This window comes from Thermoascus crustaceus (assembly GCF_041956765.1).
Source record: "Thermoascus crustaceus strain CBS 181.67 unplaced genomic scaffold VTN00scaffold_3, whole genome shotgun sequence".
NCBI lineage: Eukaryota > Fungi > Ascomycota > Eurotiomycetes > Eurotiales > Thermoascaceae > Thermoascus > Thermoascus crustaceus.
In genome coordinates this window covers 3313090-3334209 of record NW_027192529.1, presented here as the reverse complement: position 1 = coordinate 3334209, position 21120 = coordinate 3313090, and the positions used below count along the sequence as shown (strand labels likewise).

At 52.1% G+C, this 21120-nt stretch overlaps 10 protein-coding genes across 10 annotated transcripts; 7 read left to right on the top strand and 3 right to left on the bottom strand.

The window, feature by feature from the left end:
* Positions 1–324: 324 nt before the first annotated feature.
* On the top strand, positions 325–705 carry VTN00DRAFT_6403 (uncharacterized protein; the record flags this gene model as incomplete). Its single annotated transcript, XM_069433036.1, has 2 exons — positions 325–629; positions 702–705. 2 exons carry the CDS (start codon positions 325–327, stop codon positions 703–705), a joined length of 309 nt encoding a protein of 102 aa, XP_069288835.1.
* Positions 706–969: 264 nt separating this feature from the next.
* Positions 970–2262, top strand: VTN00DRAFT_6402 (uncharacterized protein; the record flags this gene model as incomplete). Its single annotated transcript, XM_069433035.1, has 2 exons — positions 970–1313; positions 1494–2262. 2 exons carry the CDS (start codon positions 970–972, stop codon positions 2260–2262), a joined length of 1113 nt encoding a protein of 370 aa, XP_069288834.1.
* A 505-nt stretch (positions 2263–2767) lies between these two features.
* VTN00DRAFT_6401 (uncharacterized protein) lies at positions 2768–4017 on the top strand (the record flags this gene model as incomplete). Its single annotated transcript, XM_069433034.1, has 2 exons — positions 2768–2800; positions 3046–4017. The coding sequence occupies 2 exons, from the start codon at positions 2768–2770 to the stop codon at positions 4015–4017; spliced, it is 1005 nt and encodes a 334-aa protein (XP_069288833.1).
* Positions 4018–4663: 646 nt separating this feature from the next.
* On the bottom strand, positions 4664–6004 carry VTN00DRAFT_6400 (uncharacterized protein; the record flags this gene model as incomplete). Its single annotated transcript, XM_069433033.1, has 1 exon — positions 4664–6004. The coding sequence occupies one exon, from the start codon at positions 6002–6004 to the stop codon at positions 4664–4666; it is 1341 nt and encodes a 446-aa protein (XP_069288832.1).
* Positions 6005–6581: 577 nt separating this feature from the next.
* On the top strand, positions 6582–7531 carry VTN00DRAFT_6399 (uncharacterized protein; the record flags this gene model as incomplete). The annotated part of the gene is made up of 2 exons (XM_069433030.1): positions 6582–6596; positions 6665–7531. 2 exons carry the CDS (start codon positions 6582–6584, stop codon positions 7529–7531), a joined length of 882 nt encoding a protein of 293 aa, XP_069288831.1.
* A 138-nt stretch (positions 7532–7669) lies between these two features.
* VTN00DRAFT_6398 (mitochondrial 54S ribosomal protein uL1m) lies at positions 7670–8697 on the bottom strand (the record flags this gene model as incomplete). Its single annotated transcript, XM_069433029.1, has 3 exons — positions 7670–7762; positions 7819–8383; positions 8444–8697. 3 exons carry the CDS (start codon positions 8695–8697, stop codon positions 7670–7672), a joined length of 912 nt encoding a protein of 303 aa, XP_069288830.1.
* Positions 8698–8964: 267 nt separating this feature from the next.
* Positions 8965–11320, top strand: VTN00DRAFT_6397 (uncharacterized protein; the record flags this gene model as incomplete). Its single annotated transcript, XM_069433028.1, has 4 exons — positions 8965–9228; positions 9289–9674; positions 9774–10640; positions 10693–11320. 4 exons carry the CDS (start codon positions 8965–8967, stop codon positions 11318–11320), a joined length of 2145 nt encoding a protein of 714 aa, XP_069288829.1.
* Positions 11321–12451: 1131 nt separating this feature from the next.
* Positions 12452–13670, top strand: VTN00DRAFT_6396 (uncharacterized protein; the record flags this gene model as incomplete). Its single annotated transcript, XM_069433027.1, has 4 exons — positions 12452–12496; positions 12633–12661; positions 12754–13288; positions 13356–13670. 4 exons carry the CDS (start codon positions 12452–12454, stop codon positions 13668–13670), a joined length of 924 nt encoding a protein of 307 aa, XP_069288828.1.
* A 328-nt stretch (positions 13671–13998) lies between these two features.
* Positions 13999–15445, bottom strand: VTN00DRAFT_6395 (uncharacterized protein; the record flags this gene model as incomplete). Its single annotated transcript, XM_069433026.1, has 4 exons — positions 13999–14129; positions 14195–15062; positions 15131–15364; positions 15422–15445. 4 exons carry the CDS (start codon positions 15443–15445, stop codon positions 13999–14001), a joined length of 1257 nt encoding a protein of 418 aa, XP_069288827.1.
* A 2037-nt stretch (positions 15446–17482) lies between these two features.
* Positions 17483–20875, top strand: VTN00DRAFT_6394 (uncharacterized protein; the record flags this gene model as incomplete). The annotated part of the gene is made up of 5 exons (XM_069433025.1): positions 17483–17522; positions 17638–18072; positions 18123–18346; positions 18406–19113; positions 19169–20875. The coding sequence occupies 5 exons, from the start codon at positions 17483–17485 to the stop codon at positions 20873–20875; spliced, it is 3114 nt and encodes a 1037-aa protein (XP_069288826.1).
* Positions 20876–21120: the final 245 nt, after the last annotated feature.

The following is a 21120-nucleotide window of genomic DNA, read 5'->3' as shown; positions in this document are numbered from 1 at the left end:
GACGATCTCCTTTTATAGTTTTGCTAATGTCGGGCCCGAGAACCTTGGGAGATGATCAACGGTCCACTTGTGATACCTGATCTACAGCAGGGTCCTACCAAGTAGTACAAAGTGGTACAGTACAACGTAGCCAACTCATTGCCCCGCTGCTGGCTTTTGGATCTCCCTTGAGACTGCGGTCCTATGCGCAATATATTGCTAAGTAAATGAAGGCCCCTGCCATCTTTTCTAGCACACATTTTACTTCTATTCTTTGCTTTCCTAGTTCCTAATAGAACCTTCATCTTAGATCATCCTTTTGATCCTGAAATACCTATACCAACCATGGATATTCCCCGCATCGAGCCTGACAGACCGAATTGTCCCTCCCACACGGATGATAGCAGCGAGACCGCTGCCTGGGCGGAGATATGTATCCTGAGACATCTGTTCTGTTCTTACAACGCTTCGTCATTGCTAATCCAGTCCCTTATGAGACCTGACCTGCTCCAAGGCCTGGTGGGGTGGTCGGTGTTCTGCTACGAACTGGAGGGATGGGATTCCGTCCATGGCTCACTCAACGGAGAATCTAGCACCGAATCTGGAATGTTTTCCGACGTGTCGAGTGAGACGTCTACTTTGCATACACAGTATGTCTACTTAAGTCGTCCCCATACGTGGGGCCTGCCCGTGTTGCTGTCAACTAACTGTTTCTGGTCAAGATGAGACGGGACGGCCCGGGCAATAATGCAACGCGCGTCCAGATAAGACGCCTATACTATTCTCTCCTCGTGACGACCTTCTCTTGTGCGCAGCCAGCCATAAGGCAGCCGCGAAAGGACAATATTCACGCCATATGAAGAGCGGAAATCGACGCTCGAGGTGTTAAAATAGCTGACTGTCGATGTGATGATCAACATTGATGGTCTGCTTGCATGTGTTTAACATTAATCGTTTATTCGGCCCGAGTTCATACCCCGAGAGCTGAGAATGTCAGCAAGCACATCTGAGTCTGTTCCACCCATCGCGGCGGGAAAGAAGATCATCGTGATCGGCGCCGGCATCGCGGGTCTTTCGTTCGCCCTCTCGCTGTGCAAGCAATGGCCAACTTCTACGGGACATGAATTCCCCTCCGTGACAATCTACGAAAGGGACACCAAAGAGGCCAGAACTGGCCGGGAGGGATACTCGCTTTCGATCCGCAGCGATGGCTTGTCCGGCGGCATGCAGGTTCTACATCGATTGAATCTGCTGGAACGCATACTCCGCGCCAGCATCAGTTTCGCGGGAAACGGCTCTTTCAATCTGTGGAACACAACTTGGGAGAGCGTTCTGTGAGTCAGCAGCAGTCGAGGAAGTAGTGGTCTGTCGTCAGACAAGGAGCTCCCTGCTGACGGTATGCGGATCGCGCGTGAGGTTCTCCGTCGGATGATGGTCGATGCTATATACCAACAAGGTATATCCATACAATGGGACCAGCCCTGTACACGAGTCGAGCCCCTTGGAGATGGTAGAGTCCGCGTGTACCTCGGAAACGGAACCACAGATGAATGCGACATCCTCATCGCGGCCGACGGCGCGAGCAGCAAGATCCGGACTCAGCTACGGCCTGCGGACAGATTGACCTTCTCCGGCGTCGTCTGCATTGGGGCAACATCGCGATTCGACTCTGCAGAAGCGATCCCGCGGCCAGTTAACCGCGACTGGGGTGCTGTCCTGGGCGGCGGGGGCGTCGGGCTGTTCGTCTCGCCGGTCGACAGCCGAAGCGCTCTCTGGTGCGTGAGCTACACCACCGACCAGCCGCGTGAGAAGATGAGACACCCACTCTCCGAGGATCAGGTCAAGTTCCTCCTCACGGAAGCCCTAGAAAGGGGAAATCACTTCTCGGAACCGTTCCAGACCCTCGTCCGCGCCACGGATCCGACAACTCTGATGGTCTTCAACGCGATGGACAAGCAGCCGTTCAGACACGATTCAACAGCATCCCCGGGCATGTCGTCGATCATCTACATCGGCGACAGCAACCACGCCATGAGCGCATTCGCGGGTAACGGGGCCAACATGGCCCTGCTCGACGGATGGGATCTGGCGGAGCAGCTGTGTGGGACGGATTCGTTGGCGGCAGCGCTGCGGGCGTACGACGAGAAGAGCATACCGCGCTCGAAGACAGCGATTCGCTGGTCCAGGTGGGTTATATCTATGATGCACGCGACGGGGTGGAAGCTGTTCCTGTATACGCTGTTGTTTAAGGCGGTGATGCTCTTGATGAGATGGAGGAAATAGCACAGGTTCGTCCGGCGATGCGACGGTAGCTGCAGATCGAAATGACGGAAATGTGGGCAAATATATATGCTGTTGATGCGCAGATCTACGACTGAACTATTTACACCGTATTTTTATATTGTAGCATTATTATTAGTCTAGGCTTTATGAGCTCCTCTCCATAAACAGACATTTTTCTCCCCTCAGTCCTATCCTCTTCCGTTGTAAATAAATACATTTGGAAACCCCTTATAGAGAGAAAAAAAAAAAGGTAGGTAGTCATTTTTTCTCGCCGTTGCTTGGTAATCTAACCCACCGTATGCCGTATCTTTTTCCCCGCGGAACCTCAGACCCGATGACGCCAGTGGAGGAAGACAAGCGGCCCCGGGATCGGACCCGCCCCGCCGCAAAAACGCCGCTTTGCTTAGGAACGAACAAACGCCTTGGGTCTGGATCGGTGATCGTCTCTTTCTTCTTCCCTTCTGTCCTGGTTCAGTCAACAAGGAGAAGAACGGGGATAGACAAGATGCCTCTGAACGGGGTGAAGAATATCGTGCTGGTGAGTTTTGTCTCCCGTTCTTCTTTATTGTATTAAAGCTATGAAGGAAGGCCCGTTTGCCCCTCGTTTTGCGGGTTCTGCTTATCGATAGATAACATAACGCCTCTTGCTCACTTGCCTTGCCTCCCCGTCTATCCATTACACCCTCCCCATTGAAGCCCCCTATACTATTAAAAAACCTCCGTCTAAGCTTCTTCTATTAAATAAAACACACACTAATATATAACGTGGTGTAAAATGGACAGGTCCTCTCCGGCAAAGGCGGCGTCGGCAAATCCTCCGTGACCCTCCAACTCGCCCTCTCCCTGACCCTGCAGGGCAAATCCGTCGGCATCCTCGACGTCGATCTCACGGGGCCCTCGATCCCGCGCCTCGTCGGGCTCGAAGATGCCAAGATCACTCAGGCCCCCGGGGGCTGGTTACCTGTGATCGTACACCCGGCTGAGACTGCTCCGGAGGAGAAAGCACATTCTCAAGGAGCTGTGAACGTGAAGAGAGGTTCATTGCGGTGCATGTCCCTCGGCTTCCTCCTCCGCGACCGCGGCGACGCCGTGATCTGGCGCGGCCCGAAGAAGACCGCCATGGTGCGCCAGTTCCTGACGGATGTACTCTGGGGCGAGACGGATTATCTACTCGTCGATACACCGCCCGGGACGAGCGACGAACATATCGCGCTCGCGGAGCAGATGCTTACGCTGTCTACCACCGCACCTGGTGTCACTGCGGGAGCGGGGTCAGTTATCCCGCCGCGTCTGGCGGGCGCGGTGTTGGTCACGACGCCGCAGGCGGTCTCTGTCTCCGATGTGAGGAAGGAGCTTAATTTCTGTGCGAAAACGAGGATTCCTGTGTTGGGTGTCATTGAGAATATGTCCGGGTATGCGTGCCCGTGTTGTGGGGAGGTGAGTAATGTGTTTTCGAGCGGTGGCGGGCAGGTCATGGCGCAGGAGATGGGGGTGCCGTTTTTGGGGGCCGTGCCGGTGGATGTGAAGTTTGGGGAGATGGTTGAGGGGAAGAAGATTGCGGGTGATGATGTGGATAGTGAGGTTGAGGAGGAAGAGATGAGGAATGGGGAGAGAGCGGCGGAAGAGCAGCCCGAAGATAATAGGTTACTGGTCGAGAAGTATAAGGACTGCTGGTCGCTGCCGATATTTGAGGGGTTTGCGAAGACCCTGATTGAGAAGATTGAGAGTGGTGCGGACAACGGAACTGCTTCATGAGTCTTTTCGTCCCGTTCTGCGCTGCATTTTTATTTTGCTCTTGTCTTCCTGTTTCCTTTTCATCCGGTGTGATTTTGAGAATATTTTTGGGCGGCTGTTTTATACCATGGGGGTTTTGGTTCATCTACTCGATGTTATCTGTTTGAATATCTGCATATAGATCTACGGCACGATGACAAAAGGGAAATCTGCATGTGGTGGCGTCGACATGTCCCCAGGCTTGAGAGAAAGTTGGTCATCTTGATGTGGTGTATACACCAATATGTGAAGTGGATAGTTTAGTCCAAAAAGAGACGAGGAAACATGTCTTCAACAGCGTGACTTATTGACTCGTTATTCATTAACCCTCAGAGACTTCGTGCACAGCAGTCACTCGTAACCAAAACTGAAACCAAAAGGGCGAGAAAAGACCATCATCCATCCTTGTGACCCATACACCCGTTGGAGTCTCGTTAGTCATTGGGCATGAAGGAACCCAAAACGTATATTGACACTGCGAAACACCAGGTGACCATCATAGAGACAAAATCCGCTCCTTGGCGCCGTATAAATGGTCAATATATAGATAGATAATAATCGACATAGTCGAATATTGGAAGTATAAACAGAGCTCCCGCTGCTACGCAACTTACCACGGGTTTCACCCTCACGCCGCATGGACCGCAACACCCCGCTCATTCGTAGTGATAAGATGCGCATTCTGCCGTTCCAGCATGGCACGCAATCTCGTCTCTGCCGACTGCGGAGGAGGCTGACGACTTTTGCCCTTACGACTTCCCCGCTGCGCTGCTCCTGCTGCTCCCTTCAGCCACGATAGCAGATTCTGCAAATCAGACAAGAATGCAAATCTATCAGCTCGGGAAGGTAGGGGAAAGGAGGAGCCCCCAATGGGATATGCTGTTTCCCTCGGAGTTAAGCTGGTAGGAGAAGCCTGTGGGCTATCTGGAGGAACCGATGGCCGGGATGACTCGTCTGCCCGGGCATCGAGGTGTATCTCAGACACCACTGCCGGCGTCACAATGCTCTGAAGCTGATCCCTCGCAGACCCGTGGGCAGTTTCGCCATTCTGCCCAAGGAGAGCCCTGCTGCCAGCCTTGGATTTCGATGTAAATTCTTTTGTAGTTGGAAAGGGCCGAGCTCCAGCATCGATATCGAGCATAGGGTTCGGGACAACGGCAGATCTCGGTGTATCAGGCTGGACCTGCATCGACATCGACGATCCGTCCGGCATGTCCCCCTGGTATCCCATGGCCTGGGCAGCCTGTCGGAGGTGATCCAGCAAGCCATAGCTGGACGTCCGATAGTGATCCCGCCCATCGAGGAAGCTCGTGTCATCATCCACAATGACAACACTGTCATCGACCAGTCTCTCGTTGCTCGAGCTCGCCTCTTCCACGGTCAAGAGACCACCCGGGGGAGCACGAATCTCCCCCAATGGAGCAATATGACTTCCATACTCGTTGGACAGACTGAGCTTGCTCCGTCCGCAGATCTCTGCAATCTGATCTAGCGTGCTCCGGATATCAGGCTCAATGGCTCGTAGAATGCCCTCGATGCTGAAATCCTGGACCGAAGGGAGCTCGGGCGCGGGCTGCTGCTGCTGGGAGCCACTTGCGAGTGAGAATCGCCGGTGAGGCATGTTGGTGGAGGACGGAGCCGTCTCATCGGTCTCCGCGTTGTAGGCCCTGACCAGCACGGGCTGTGAAGCCAACGTTGACGACCGGCTCCCACTGGACTTGGACTGGCGATGCTTCCGTGACAGAGGCTTATGACTGCCATTCAGCTGGCGGAAGGCAGTGGTACGACGGGCCAGAATCGACTCGTCGATGGCAGGGTGCTCGCAATGGCGAGGAGGACGTGTCTGTGTCTGGGATGAAACGGGTGTCGCAGCAGCGGCGGGGGAGGGGTAGGACGGTGAGAGATGCGGCCAACTCTGGTGAAGAGGGAGGGAGGAGGACAGTCGATACCTGTCGGGGTGGGTCGGCATGTCTGACCTGGCGTCCATCTCATCAAGCATCAGCAGCGGCGTATAAGCGGTGTCCTGTCCGGGCGAGAGGCAAGCCCAAGACAGGGAGTCAAGCAGCACGCAGCAGCGCGACGCCGGGCAACGGAGAAGGAGGGACAGGACAACGATGCAGCACGCGGGGGGAGCGGACTGGGAGGACAAAGCGACCCCGCCAGTGACGCTGGGGGATGATAGTCGCAGCAGAAAGAGATGAAGGAATTGAGCTGCGAAACAAAGAGCCGGAAGCCGAGAGCACAGCCAGAGACCCGAGCTACATTGGCTCATGGGACAGCGCGCATGCTGGGCTGCAGCGCAGCTGCATCCCGCGGTCTGACTCTGGTGAAGCTGCTTCGAAGATGACCGGTCGAGCAGCACGAGCGGACGGTGAGATGCAGCGAGGTGTGTGTTGGCAAGCGCTTAGCGGTGGGAGAACAGGAGGGGAAGACGCGCGGGCGAGATGGAGAGCGAGACGGAGCTGGCAGACCACGTCTCCGTCTCCGTCTCAGCCTTCAGCTCAGCAACATCCCGCTGCTGAGCTCGACAAAACGCCTGCTCCACCATGGACCGCCTCTATGTATGTCTGCATCTTGTCCCGTCTCCTCTCCGTGCTGTGTGCCAGTGATATTGACCCTCTTCCCGCAGTTTGGCGACTCCGACGACTCGGGCTCCGACTTCGACGAGACCACCTCCGGACTTCCTTTCCCCAAGCCTTTGTCACGCTCCTCGTTTCTCGCTCCAGACTTCGACCCAGCCACCTTCCTGTCCTCTCTCTCCAATCGCCATCAGACCCTCGAAGACCTGCGACAGGAGCTGCGCGACCTAAGCCAGTCCCTGAACAAAGAGTTGCTGGATCTCGTCAATGAGAACTACCAGGACTTCCTGTCGCTGGGCGGTGCCCTCAAGGGCGGTGAAGAGAAGGTCGAGGAGGTCAGAGTAGGCCTCCTGGGCTTCCAGAGAGATATCGGGGCCATCAGGGACAAGGTGGAGGCGAGGCGCAGGGACGTCGAGAGTCTCCTGAACGAGAAGAAATGGCTCCGGACACAGGCGAATATCGGGAAGGCCCTGCTTGATGTCGCGGAACGGATCGAAGAGCTGGAGCAGAGATTGATGATCGGGGAAACCCCCAAGGCCGGTCTAGATGCCGCAGAGTCGGATGCGGAGTCAGACCTGTTCGACAGCGAGACTGACGACAGCGATGAGGAGCTTGCAGGTGACTCGAATGCCACCCCCGTCGTATCACTGAAAAGGCTCGAACGTCACATCCAGAAGTACGTCTACATCAGGATGCGGTCCGCACAGATAGGTGACCGGCATCCTTTCCTGGTCAACATGCAACATCGCGTCTCCAAGATCAAGTCTACTCTGCTTCTGGACCTCAACACCGCCCTCAACCAAGCCAATCAGGCTGGTGAAAAACGCGATGCAAGGATGCTGAAAGTCATGCGTCTCTACGACCTCATGGGCGAGGAGGCTGGCGCGGTCTCTGCGCTGAAACAATTGAAGATTTGAGTTGGGTATTTCTATTGGTTGTTGTAAATCGCATAGCGACGGAGTTCAGGGTTTGTTCTAAAGAAGAGTAATTTTAACATGATACCAAAGTACGCCGTGCTGTACCTAGATATGAAATAATTTATAAAAACAACTATTTTACAGTCCTGTCAGGGCTGCTGGTTCTGGGGAGTTCTCGGATTTAAATTCACCGTTCAGACTGAAGCCGGGGCCGTTGGTGGAGCTCAGCACCTGTCGTCTGTTAGCTGCCTACCACTTCGGGTTGTAACCTGAGATCCTGAACTTACCACCTCGTAGATCTCCTTCGTTATCCGGTCGCTGAGGCTGGCGGCATCCTTCTTGATTTGTTCGATGGTGGTGCGGAGGTTATCCCGCAGTTGCTCGGGGGAGAAGCCGAGCTGTCCGATAGGCATTCTTATAACACCGTCTCTTTCTCTGTAGACCGTACCACCACGCAGCATCTGCACTCTCATCCCGACGTCTTCGACGACCGTGCCCATCTTCACGCTGGGCATCAAGCCTCGGGGACCGAGAATTCTACCCAGTCCTGCCTTGTTCATAGCAGCAACACTGTCGGGGTGGCAGAGACACCGGTCGAACTCGATCCTGCCAGCCTTCACGGCCTCAAAGACCTCGTCTTCACCGACCAGAACCGCTCCAGCGTCTCTGGCCTCCTTCTCGTGCTTGGATCCCGGCGGACAGATAACGCAAATTCGGGACTCTGTCTGGACGGCATGGGGGAATCTGAGCATATTTCGGATGACAGGACCGTCCTTCTTGGTCTTCAATCGGATGTGGATTTCGTATTTCGACACGGAACGTTCCCGGCCAACTTCGAATGCACGGATGTACCTAGATAGGAAATCCAATTGGCGACTGCGCACGATCTCAATTCAGAGGGCCAGCGCCTACCTCATAGCATCGCAGAGGGAGAATTGTGCCATATCCTTCAAATCTATCTGCTTGAACTCTCTGGCTCCCTTCTCCTTCTTCTTGGACTTGCCCTTCTTACCCTGGGCCTGGGGATTACTCTTCGCTCCCCGGACCTGCTGCTGCTGGAGCGGGTAGATGAAGGGGGCAATCGGAACATTCTGGCGGAGGGGCGACCGGCATGCTGCAATTATGCCCCTCGCCCCCGCGGGCAAAAACGAGCTGGAGGATGCCATGGGATCGGCGACGGCGAGACGGTGATGCTCGACACTTGAATGTTTTCTGCCCGAGGGCTTTCCGAGCGCACGGAACAATGTGGCGCCGGCCGCGGCGCGGACTCGGGGCCGTCGGCGGCGGAAGTTTTGGTGAGTCAGCGTGGGGAGGCGGGACCGTCGATATCAAAAGTGCTCCGTGCCCCTCTATAAAAGCCCCTCTCTCTTTTCTCCGCCAGAAAATCAATTGAACTGATCTGATTACTTTATTGGCTGCGGCTCCTATCCAAGATGTCGCAGTCTCAGCTTGTCGTCGCACTCCGGGCCAACTCGGCCGCATTGCTTCCCGTCCTGCTCGTTGCGAGCTCCGTCAATGAGGCGCGGCCGAGCCCTGTGATCAACATCCGCTACGAAGATACTGCTCTCCTACAGGAGGGAGACAAAGCAATTGTCCAGTTCACTGGCGCCAGTGGTACTCCTGTATATGGCACTGAAAACGCAATCAAGGAGTTGCGTGCCACCTACCCTTTCCTGAAGGGCAAGGATGAGAAGCAGGTACAGTAATATCCATATCTAGTACACCATGTCAAGTTGTCTGTCTAATGCCTGCTGCAGGAGGACTCCTGGCTGTCCGAGCTGGATTCTTTTGCTCCCCTTGACTTCAAGGCGCTTGAACCCCACCTGCAGCGCCTCGACAAGCACCTTACCCTCCGTTCCTTCATTGTCGGATACTCTCTCTCCGCTCCCGATGTTGCCATCTGGGGTGCTCTTCGGGGTAACCGTGTGGCAGCTGGTGCCGTAAAGAGGGGAGCTCTGCTCAACCTTTCTCGTTGGTACAGCTTTGTGGAGGAACTGTGCCCATGGACCGCTGCTGTGGTCGAGAGGTTGAACGCCGCCGCCAAGGAGAAGAAGGCCGCCAAGTCCAAAGAAGGTGCCAGCTATGACATTGCGCTCCTGAACACCGAAAAGGGCGTTGTGACCAGATTCCCCCCGGAGCCTTCGTAAGTATCCCTTTTTCTCAGGAATCCTATTTCCTGGACCCATTTTGCGCTCAAGAAAAGTTCCCATGCGCATATTTGGATCCAATTGACCATTATTAGGGGTTATCTGCACATTGGTCACGCCAAGGCAGCTCTCCTGAACGATTACTTTGCTCATGAGAAGTACAACGGCACTCTGCTTCTCCGTTTCGATGACACGAATCCTTCGAACGAGAAGATGGAGTTCCAGGATTCCATTGTCGAGGATCTTGCCCTCATGGGTATCAAGCCTGACAAGACTACCTACTCTAGTGACTACTTCGATCAGCTCTACCAGTACTGCATTCAGATGATCAAGGATGGCAACGCCTACGCGGATGACACCGATAAGGAGACTATGGGTGCGGAGAGAATGAACGGAATTGCTAGCAAGCGCCGCGATGCCACCGTTGAGGAGAACCTCGCGCGCTTTGAGGAAATGAAGAAGGGCACACCGGAGGGTCTCAGGTGGTGCATCCGTGCCAAGATCTCTGTTGATAACCCTAACAAGGCTCTGCGCGATCCCGTCATCTACCGCTGCAACCCTGCGCCTCACCACCGTACTGGGACCAAGTGGAAGATCTACCCGACTTACGACTTCTGCTGCCCGATCGTCGACTCCATTGAGGGTGTCACCCATGCCCTTAGAACTATTGAGTACCGCGACCGGAACCCGCAGTACAAGTGGATGATTGATGCCCTCAAGCTCCGCCCTGTGCAAGTCTGGGACTTTGCACGCATGAACTTTATCAAGACTCTGTTATCCAAGAGGAAGCTTACTAAGCTTGTTGAAACAGGGGCTGTCTGGGGCTGGGATGACCCTCGCTTCCCAACCATTCGCGGTATCCGCCGACGTGGTATGACTGTTCCTGCTCTGAGAGAGTTCATTCTCAAGCAGGGGCCCTCGAAAAACGTTGTCAACCTAGACTGGACGATTTTTTGGGCAACGTGAGCTTTATTCCCCTACTCTGTTCAAGCTTGTTACTGATCACGTGAACAGAAACAAGAAGTACATTGACCCTGTTGCACCACGCCACACCGCCATCTTGAAGAAGGATATTGTCAAAGCAACTGTTAAGGGTGCACCTGCAGCGGCTTACACTGAGGATAAGCCAAAACACGCTAAGAACCCTGCTGTCGGCGTGAAGAAGGTTGCGTACAGTGGCTCCATCCTTCTGGAGCAGGAGGATGCCAAGTCCTTCAAACAGGATGAGGAGATCACTCTCATGAACTGGGGTAACGCTTATGTTCGAAAGATCCACACTTCGGGCGACACGGTCACCGAGCTCGAGCTTGAGCTCCACCTGGAGGGTGATGTCAAGAAGACCGACAAGAAGGTCACTTGGCTCTCAACTGAGGGCCAGGAGATGATCCCTGTGGAACTTGTCGACTTTGACTATCTCCTCACCAAGGACTCTCTGCAGGAGGAAGACAAGCTTGAGGACTTCTTGAATCCCAATACTGAGTTCAGGGAGGATGCTGTGGCCGACTGCAACGTTGCCGAGCTGAAGGAGGGAGATATCATCCAGTTCGAACGTAAGGGCTATTACAGACTCGACCGGCCATATGCTCCTGGCGAGCCGGCTGTTCTGTTCAATATCCCTACCGGTAAGACTGGTGGTAAATAATTGAGCGTGTTGCGGACGTTTGAGGTGAATGCATGACTTTCACGCAGGCAGCATTTGTGGAAAAGGTTTGAATGAAGATACGAAGGATATATGTTGAGACCAAGATATGGAGGATGTTGGGGGTGTTAATAGGGATGGTATAGTAGTCAACATGGTGAATCAAAAGATGGTTGTATTTTCCATGAGCTAATTGGTCCAGTAACTGTGTCTGTATAATGCCACGAGACAAATTCACGTGACGCGAGCTGTGTTTGGACCCAAGTCGGTAGAATGAAAATCTAGTTTCCATGTCATCGTTGTGTCCGTATTCCACAAACATTTCCAATATTTTTGTTCCCCATCTGAGTAGGCATCTCTGAGATACTGCCTTGTAGAACCATTATACAGCCCCATCACGAGACTGTCAGTTCTTCGAATCCTTCCAGTGGACTCGCCCCGAACTCTTTCCTGACGCAGGGGAAATGATATAAACATCATTGCACCGTGTTACCACAACCTTCTATCTACCTACTTACGGAGCGAAAACCCGTGAAGTCCAACCCATACATATAATGACAATAACTGTAAAAATGACGATGGGGTCCTGCTGTACGTACTGTCCTGCACGTGTCAACGACTAAACTACGTGTCTACGCGCTATCGTAGACCGGACAGGGATCTCGGATGGATCCGTTCGTGTACCTTGGATGGACGCATCACATTCGGCCCGGACTAGTTCGAAATGACCCCGCGTTGTGTTAGGTACATAGCACAGGACCGACCTTACCCATCTATCCATCCATCCGTGCTATCCATAGATAAATATCAAGACAAGATCCTCCGGCCTTTTCTATCTTCACTTCACCTTCAAAGACAACCTTGTCTTACATGACTTACTTCCCTGGAGGCTTAGTTGGTTAGGCTTCTACTAGCGATGATTGACTGACCGAGTCTCGTTTCATGCCAATTTCAGTTCTCGGCGGTCTTTCGTTATCTTTTTGATATTTCCCACTTTTTCGCTCGCTCGAGTTACCTACCTACCTGCCTCCCTACCTACCTAGGTAACTCGACACGTCTACGTTACCTATCTTATCTGCTCCTGGCCTTTTCCTATCAGTCTGTTAGTTAGGATCAGCATACAAGGACAGCAACATGCCTTACTCTTCGAAGACGGTGGTGTTTGGGATTTTAGCTGCGGTATGGGCTTGTTTCACATCTAAGGATCCTTTCCATATTGACCTTGAGTGCAATCGCATCTTATCTCGTCGAAGGCGCTTTCCGATTCTTTTCATATTCTATGACGTGCTAACTTGATTCTCCGATAAATTAACAGCTCGGAATTCTGTCCTTCATTCTCTGCGTGTAAGTTTTGCCTACTCTCCCCCTATTCCCTTCCTACGTAGCTCTCGAATCGAGTAAATAGAAGTCCAAGCTGATCACAGATATATTACCAGACTCGCCTGGCACACCAAAAACACCCTCTTCCTCCCCCTCCCCACCTCCCTCACAGCAATAGGAACTCTCCTCCCGCTTATCACATTCGCCATTCCCCCTCTATCTTCCCTCCTCAGAACAGCCATCAGATCCGAAAAGAGCCCAAATGAAATCAAGAACAGACACTTCACCATCCTCCTCCCCCTGCTTTCACACCTCCTGACCATCGTCCCCACTGCCATCGCCACTTTGGCCCTGACCTACCTCGTCCCTGGCGACATACTGAGCTGCCGCCTCGAGAACCTGTGGCAGTCGTACTACCACACCAAGAACGAGCGCGCGATCCGCAGTATCCAGTACGAGCTGCAGTGCTGCGGGCTGCGGAGCGTGCGGGACAGGGCGTGGCCGTTCAAGGACGGGAGTAAAGGGTACGGGGACGGTGAGTGTGAGAAGAGGTTCGGGTATGGGAGGAGTTGTTTGGCGTTGTGGAGGAGCGAGGAGCAGAGGGTTGCGGGGATGGTGTTTGTTGCAGCTGTTGTGGTTTGGTTTGTCAAGGTTTGATTTGTTTTTCCTTTTTACATGACATCGTTCTATTCGTTTATATACTCATCCCCCGCAACAGATCGGAGTCTTCTACTTCAACAACCGCCGCCGCGCCTCTTGGATGAACGACCTGGACGAGAACGAAGAAACAGACGACCACCGACGTATCGGAATAGACGATAATCCAAGACTGATCGAGTACACGGATCGTGTCGAAGAGGCGAATGAAGATGAAGGCAGAGAAGGGTCGTCAAACGAAAGCGAACCTCGTACGAGACCTCTTCTTTCTGATGCCGACACGTGGAGACAGGATAATTCGGTAGAAAGGCACACTGGAAACGGATTCGGGGGTCCAGCTGTCCATCCTTCCGGCCTGGGAGCGACTGATATGTAGTAAAGAGGGATATATCCAACTTCGTGTTGGCTATTCCTGAGTCGGTGTTGGGATGTCCGGGATGAATATCAAAAGTAATTTCTCTTGGAATGGTGGGATTTGAATGATCAGGTTTCAATTTTCTATCTTGTTTCACGATCACCTCATTGCGTTTCAACTTTCAACTTTCCTGTCAATCTTCCCTCACAGAAGAAGACTTGAGGATATGAATATCTTGGTCAAGGGCACTGATAGGGGTATACGAATAAAGACTCTGCTTCTTCACGTTGACGACTGCAGCGTCGGGGCTTTTCATCCCATAATAATAATAATAATAAGGATAAACACCCTACTCTAGGTTTTCTTTAGGGTCCCAGGAAACTTCAAGGATACCATCAGCGTAGAGCCCAGAAACGATGAGGTGACCTCGCTTGGAGTCCATTCCGCCGGTCGTGCTGGAAGGAAAGTGTTGTCCGTTGCCTGGAAGGAAATATCATTAGACCAGTTAAAACACAAAGGATTACAATGTCACTAAGCAAACTCACTTTGATACAAGCTCCGCGCATAGTATTTATTCCTCGACGGGCCGGCCGCCAAGGGTGCCGGATCTCTCCCGCTACCTGCCCGCACCTCCGCCACCATTGAAGGTGCCCTGTAAGCCTCGGGATTTCGTGCCGTGGCAAAAATCTTTACAGTTGAAGGGTGTCCTCCGACGATAAGACCTCTGATGAATTTACCATCCTCGTCGAACACAGTAGGATCCGTCACGTCGAGGGAGTCATCGAAGCTGACGTTGTCGGGGTGGAAGTTCAGGAAGACCTTCTCACGATCAATCGAGAGCATATTTGTGGCCGGGTCACGATCGTAAATGAATAGGCAGTTTGTGCTTGTAGATGCGACAATTACCTGCTTGCCTGTTGGGGTGACCACGATGCCATTGGCGAAGGCGATGCTGTTCGCGGCGGTCGTGAACGTCGGTCGCTCGCCAGAAAAGTCAACAGAGGTTACCCAGCCGAATGGGAGTCCCAATAACGACTCTGTAATCGCAAGGATGGGACTCTTTCGCCTTATCCAGTAGTGGTCATTCGTCACGTAGAAAGAGGTGTACGAGACCGGGGCGACAGCATTGGGGGACAGGATATTGCAGTCGCCGTCAGAAATTGACATGACATAGTGAGCCTCTGCCTTTTCGTAGTCAAGGTCTAAGACGGCCACTTTGCTGCCGGTGCGCTCGTGGTTGACGACAAAAAGCCTCGTCCGGTCGTCACCAGCGGCCCGGAAGAAGTTGATCCCAAGAGGGTGAAAATCGGCGTCTTCAGGGAACCCCACAAGCTGCACTTTTCGAATGGTCCCCGTGGACGCATAGTCATACAGGTGCAAAGTTCCTTTTGGGTTAGGATCTTTCAACGGACCCTGTAACCGTGTCAGTCGTGTGTCTTTATATCCAAAACGGGTAGGTAGTGATGGCTGAATTCGTTTACCATAACAGTGTTCCATCGAGCCCGATTTGCGTCGGAACTGATGATCGCGATTCCCCGTTCACGGTCCAGGAAAACATCCTCAGAGTACTTCAGGATATCTTTAAACAAGACTTCTGCTTTTCCCTTGTGAAAAGGATACCAGAGGGGAGGAATAGACGGGTTAATGGCGCAGCGCGAGAGTATCCGGTAGAGGACAATAGCCGAGCCCGAAACTGCCACCAAGGTGGTGAGAAGCTACACAGCCATCGAGTTAGGGAATTTCGCTTCACGACGATGAATTCTGTTGCCCACCTTGATATCGGCCGTAAGAGCCATGAGATAAGAATAGATCGTGAAGTTGGAAGATTAGGAGCGTAATTCTATGGCCGGCTTCTTTTGACTGTGGGACTCGATGCGGCAGCCGATCGATAAACTTAATCGCTGATCGATCGATGATTTTCCTGGGGATGTTTATATCTATACAAGACTATCCACGAACCCCTCCATCTCCGACGTCGTACGAAACAGCTATCACCGGTCACCGTCAGCGTCAGGGAAGCAGCGTCTCACAGCGTCCCATGTTCTTCTTTCCCGTTGCGTCAGCACCTCAACACCGCTGCCGAACCTAACGCTCTGTGATATTGATGCTATGCAGAAAATGTACTGAACTTGAACGTGCCTGGGCTGAAGAAGTGAACTGTTCAGTGCTGTCTACCCTGGGGTGCCTGCTCATCAAAATACCTCTTTGTTGAGTTGATCTCAGTGCTGATAAACGAATTGCCCGGTTCTGTTCCGGTCAAGTCCGTCCTTGGAATTTACGACCTTAAAACAGGCTTCTGCACAATGAAGCCCCGTTGACTAACAGAAATAACATGTTTGCAGTATCTGCCTGCAAATCTACCCAGTTATTTTATTCGGGCTGACAATATTTGGAGTCTTCGTCGACCATGAGGACTCACCTGCTACGCGAAATTCCACTTCCCCGTCCCGCCAAGCATCTGCTTTGTCTGCATACATAAACGTGAACAGGACTTGCCGCTGTGGCCGCGCAGTGAGGGAGATAGAAGCGCTCTCGTCTTGCATTAAACCAAGGCATCTCTTACCCGGAAAAGCCGACTCGGATGAGTACGGCTCACTTCTAGAAACACTCTGTGTCGGCCATATGACGAGGTATACAATGCTTACATGGTTTGAGATCGCTCTATCCCCGACATACGGTAAGCAAGTCTGTGACATTGAGATGACGCTTATCACCTGCGACTCCACGAGATCCCACATGCGGACATTTATAGTTCCTTCGATCGTCGAGATACATCTAACCTACCAAACGACGATGCTTCGAACCACTGCTGGATTCTCGAAGCCTGAAGGCCATATTCAATTCGAATATCACTTCCCTGCAACTGGAAAATGGTGGCTTTCCGCCCTATTTTAGAGTCATTAGGGGGATTATATCCTTATGAGGACGTACTGATTCACGAAATATGGAGACAACGCATGTTACGACCAATATAGCGAGCCGATATTCAACTAAAGCAGTTGTCCACAGACAGAGCAGAGGTAAAGAACTGAGAAACCGACGGAAGGATACGCTCACGTAGGCTTCTTGGCAGTTTCGAGGGAAAGCTTCGCCTTGTTAACACGGTCAAATTATGCGCTGCTATTCGATCATGACGATCCCAAACTCCAGAACTCAGCGCTCGCACCACGGTGCAATGCAACATCAAGATGTGTTTTTATTTCCCTTGTTCCTTGAAGACCGGAACATCCGGGAGGAAGCCTGAACGCCAAAGACGAGACTCCATGATGTCCCCGGATCCCAGGCTCTAAGTTTCCATCGTTCCATGGGCCGTCAGGCTCAATTCCCTTGTTGCGTCACAGTCTCCACAGGTCGACCACCAGTACCGACCTCCTTATTGGAGATGGATCATTGCTAGGTACTTCTACCCAGACTGGCACTCGTCTGTTAAGAGTTAATTGCCGCCTCTAGATGAATCGGTCACGATGTATGTAGCGATGCTAGTCGATGTTCGCTGGGAAGGTTTGCCGGGTTGTTCATTGCGATACCTTATACGTCGGGAGACATCAAAGGATCTTGGGATACGTCAGGATAGGATCACATCCACCCATGGAAATGAAAAGCCTCCAAAGGCAGCCTGACTGGTAGAGGATGCCCGACAACTATACCTAGTCTGTATGCTCGGAGAAATACGACCTCATCTTATCGAGCTCCCATACTATCACCAGATCTTTCCGCTGCAAGTTGTGGGTGAACCTTCCGACGTCAGCATGACTGAGCAAGCGCACATCCAGTCAGAGATCGAGGATATTTTCTTGATGTGCCGGGCTAGAAAGGATCCACGGCAGGAATAGATGAAGCCAGTCGCTCAGAATTTAGATTCTCCGTCTTACGGTCAGTCTGCCGCACTGATCGTCCCCTTTCCTTTCGGCATTCGTTAAATTCCTTTCGTTACAAAGTGCAAGAGGGAGCAGAGAGTAGAGGACTCTTCATTGAATTCGCAGCACAGTTTTGGGAATCATCGAAGAAACGATGTCCCAAGCCTCAAGCGGTGGCGGCGACGTGGAGCGCGCTCAATCCAGGCGTGTGTCACGTCAGTCCACCCGATCAGCCCAAGATCAAAATCTTGACGAGTATACAAGACTCGTCAAGTATGTCTCCACGTACCGGGAGCAGACAGAGGCGGAAAAAGAAGCGGAGGAAGGAGGAAAACTCGTCAGGGTCTGGTACGCTCCGTGGAAGAAGAAGAGGGTTCGTCCAAAGGCAACGGCAGAAGAACAGGCGCAGTACCCTGAGGAATGGCTCCTCACGGACATCAAACAAGGCCTCTCGAGCGAAGAGGTCCAGATCAGGCGTCGCCGTTCGGGATGGAACGAGCTTGTGTCGGAAAAGGAGAATCCGATTGCGAAATTCATGTCCTACTTCAGAGGCCCAATCTTATACGGTCAGATCCCAAGTTCGTTTCTAACAGGAAGAGTTGCTAAAGTGTCCCAGTTATGGAATTGGCTGTCCTTCTTGCTGCAGGTCTCGATGATTGGATCGATTTCGGAGTTATCATAGGAATTCTGTTCCTAAACGCCTCCGTCGGTTGGTATCAAGAAAAGCAAGCTGCAGATGTTGTAGCAAGTCTGAAGGGAGATATCGCCATGAGGGCAAAAGTTGTCCGAGACGGGCGAGAACAGGAAGTCCTAGCACGAGAACTTGTACCTGGTGATGTGGTATGTTTTAGCAGATAATTGAACACCCAAGGCCTTGCGAAGACTAAGGGAATGAACAGATCATCGTCGAGGAAGGTCAAGTAGTACCAGCTGATGCCAAGCTGATCTGCGACTATAGTGATCCCAATGGCTTCGAGGAATTCAAGAGGATGCAGGAACAAGGAATGCTCGATGAGACGGAAGGAGAAGAGAGTGTCGATGAAAACTCTGTGAAGGGTGGGGAGCATGGGGAAGAAGAAGGTGGAAAAGAGAAAGAAGAGGAGAAGAAGGAGGAAGAAGAAGAGCGTCCCAAGAAGAGAGGTTATCCGATCCTGGCCTGTGACCATTCCGCCATCACAGGTGAGTCTCTAGCTGTTGACCGATATATGGGCGAGACGATTTTCTACACCACTACATGCAAGCGCGGCAAAGGCTACGCGGTTGTCCAGACTACAGCGAAGACATCCTTCGTGGGAAAAACAGCCTCTATGGTACAAGCGGCCGGAGGTGCAGGCCACTTCGAAATTGTCATGGATCATATTGGAACCTCTCTTCTTATCCTTGTTATGGCATGGGTCTTGGCGGCATGGATTGGCGGCTTCTTCCGGCACATACCCATTGCTCATCCGCCTCAGCAGACATTGCTTCACTACACTCTCTCTTTACTTATCATTGGAGTTCCTGTCGGCTTGCCCGTCGTTACAACAACCACCATGGCCGTTGGAGCGGCTTATCTGGCCAAAAAGAAAGCAATAGTGCAGAAGCTTACGGCAATCGAATCTTTGGCAGTATGTATTCCCTGTATATCCTGTATATCAAAGCTAAAACGGTTGTGTTTGCTAGGGTGTTGATATTCTATGTTCTGACAAAACCGGAACTCTCACTGCCAACAAATTAAGCATTCGCAACCCGTATGTCGCTGAAGGTGTTGATATCAACTGGATGTTTGCCGTGGCCGTCCTGGCATCTTCACATAATATTCAATCTCTTGACCCCATTGACAAAGTCACAATTCTTTCGCTTCGGCAGTATCCGAAAGCCAGAGAGATCCTTCGTCGTGGCTGGAAAACTGAAAAATTTATTCCCTTTGACCCTGTTTCCAAACGCATTGTCACAGTGGTCAGTTGTGAGGGTGTCAAGTATACATGCACCAAAGGAGCCCCGAAGGCGGTCCTAACATTGACAAAGACCTCTGAAAAAACAGCAAATATGTATAAGGAAAAGGCCCAGGAATTTGCCCATCGCGGCTTTCGCTCCCTTGGCGTTGCAGTTCAGAAAGAAGGCGAAGATTGGCAGCTACTGGGAATGCTTCCGATGTTTGATCCACCTAGAGACGACACCGCGCAGACAATTCAAGAAGCTCAGAGCCTGGGTATCAGTGTCAAGATGCTTACTGGAGATGCACTTGCTATTGCGAAGGAGACATGCAAAATGCTATCTCTGGGAACCAAGGTGTACCCCTCAGAAAAGCTCATTCACGGCGGACTCAGCGGTGCAATGTCCCATGACTTGGTCGAAAAGGCAGATGGATTCGCAGAGGTATACCCGGAGCATAAATATAAAGTTGTTGAAATGCTTCAAGAACGCGGGCATCTCACCGCCATGACTGGAGATGGCGTCAATGATGCACCATCCCTGAAAAAGGCAGATTGCGGTATAGCCGTTGAGGGAGCATCAGAGGCAGCTCAGTCAGCTTCTGATATTGTATTCTTGGCCCCAGGCTTGTCAACAATTATTGACTCCATCAAAGTTGCCCGCCAAATTTTCCACCGCATGAAGGCGTACATTCAGTACCGAATCGCTCTTTGCTTACATCTGGAGATCTATCTGGTCACATCCATGATTATTCTGAATGAAAGCATCCGTGTGGAACTCATTGTCTTTTTGGCCTTGTTTGCCGATCTAGCAACTGTTGCGGTCGCGTATGATAATGCGTCATTTGAGCTACGACCGGTCGAATGGCAACTCCCCAAGATATGGGTCATTTCTGTAATCCTGGGCGTCTTGCTGGCAATGGGAACATGGGTGGTGCGCGGCACAATGTTCATCCCCTCGGGTGGTATTATACAGAACTGGGGTTCCATCCAAGAGGTTTTATTCCTTGAAGTTGCACTCACGGAGAACTGGCTCATTTTCGTGACCCGAGGAGGAAAGACGTGGCCGTCTATCCCTTTGATTGGAGCCATTGGAGGAGTCGATGCACTGGCCACTATATTCGCCCTCTTCGGCTGGTTCACGGATCGGGACATGCACACGAAGCCCGGGGATACGTATCGCGAGACCAGAAACGGATGGACAGATATCGTGACCGTGGTTCGGATTTGGGGCTATTCCCTCGGCGTGACGGTTGTGATTGCGCTCGTGTACTATGTCCTGAATAAGGTTGAATATCTGAACGATCTGGGCAGATCCAAGAGGAGCAAGGGAGATATCCAGGTGGAGAATTTGCTGGGACATCTCTCGAGGCTCACCCTCGAGCACGAGAAGGAAGGAGAACCGAAAGGGAGGTACTACCTCACGGCGGCCAGGGAGGAAGCGGAAACCGACTAAAGGAGGATCATGCATGTGGAAAAGGAGCCTCTTGTGGTTCATGCATGGTTCTGACGGTTCGAAATTAAAAGATTAAAAGGAATAATCTGGTCAGGGTCATTACTTATTTATCTACCGGTGAGGAAATACATACCTAATGCATCTACGTTGGGGATACACGGTGGGTGAGGTGGGGTCGGGAAGAGAGGAGCGGCATTTTAGTACCCTAGGTACCTATCTACCTACCTACTTACTTATTTGTCTTA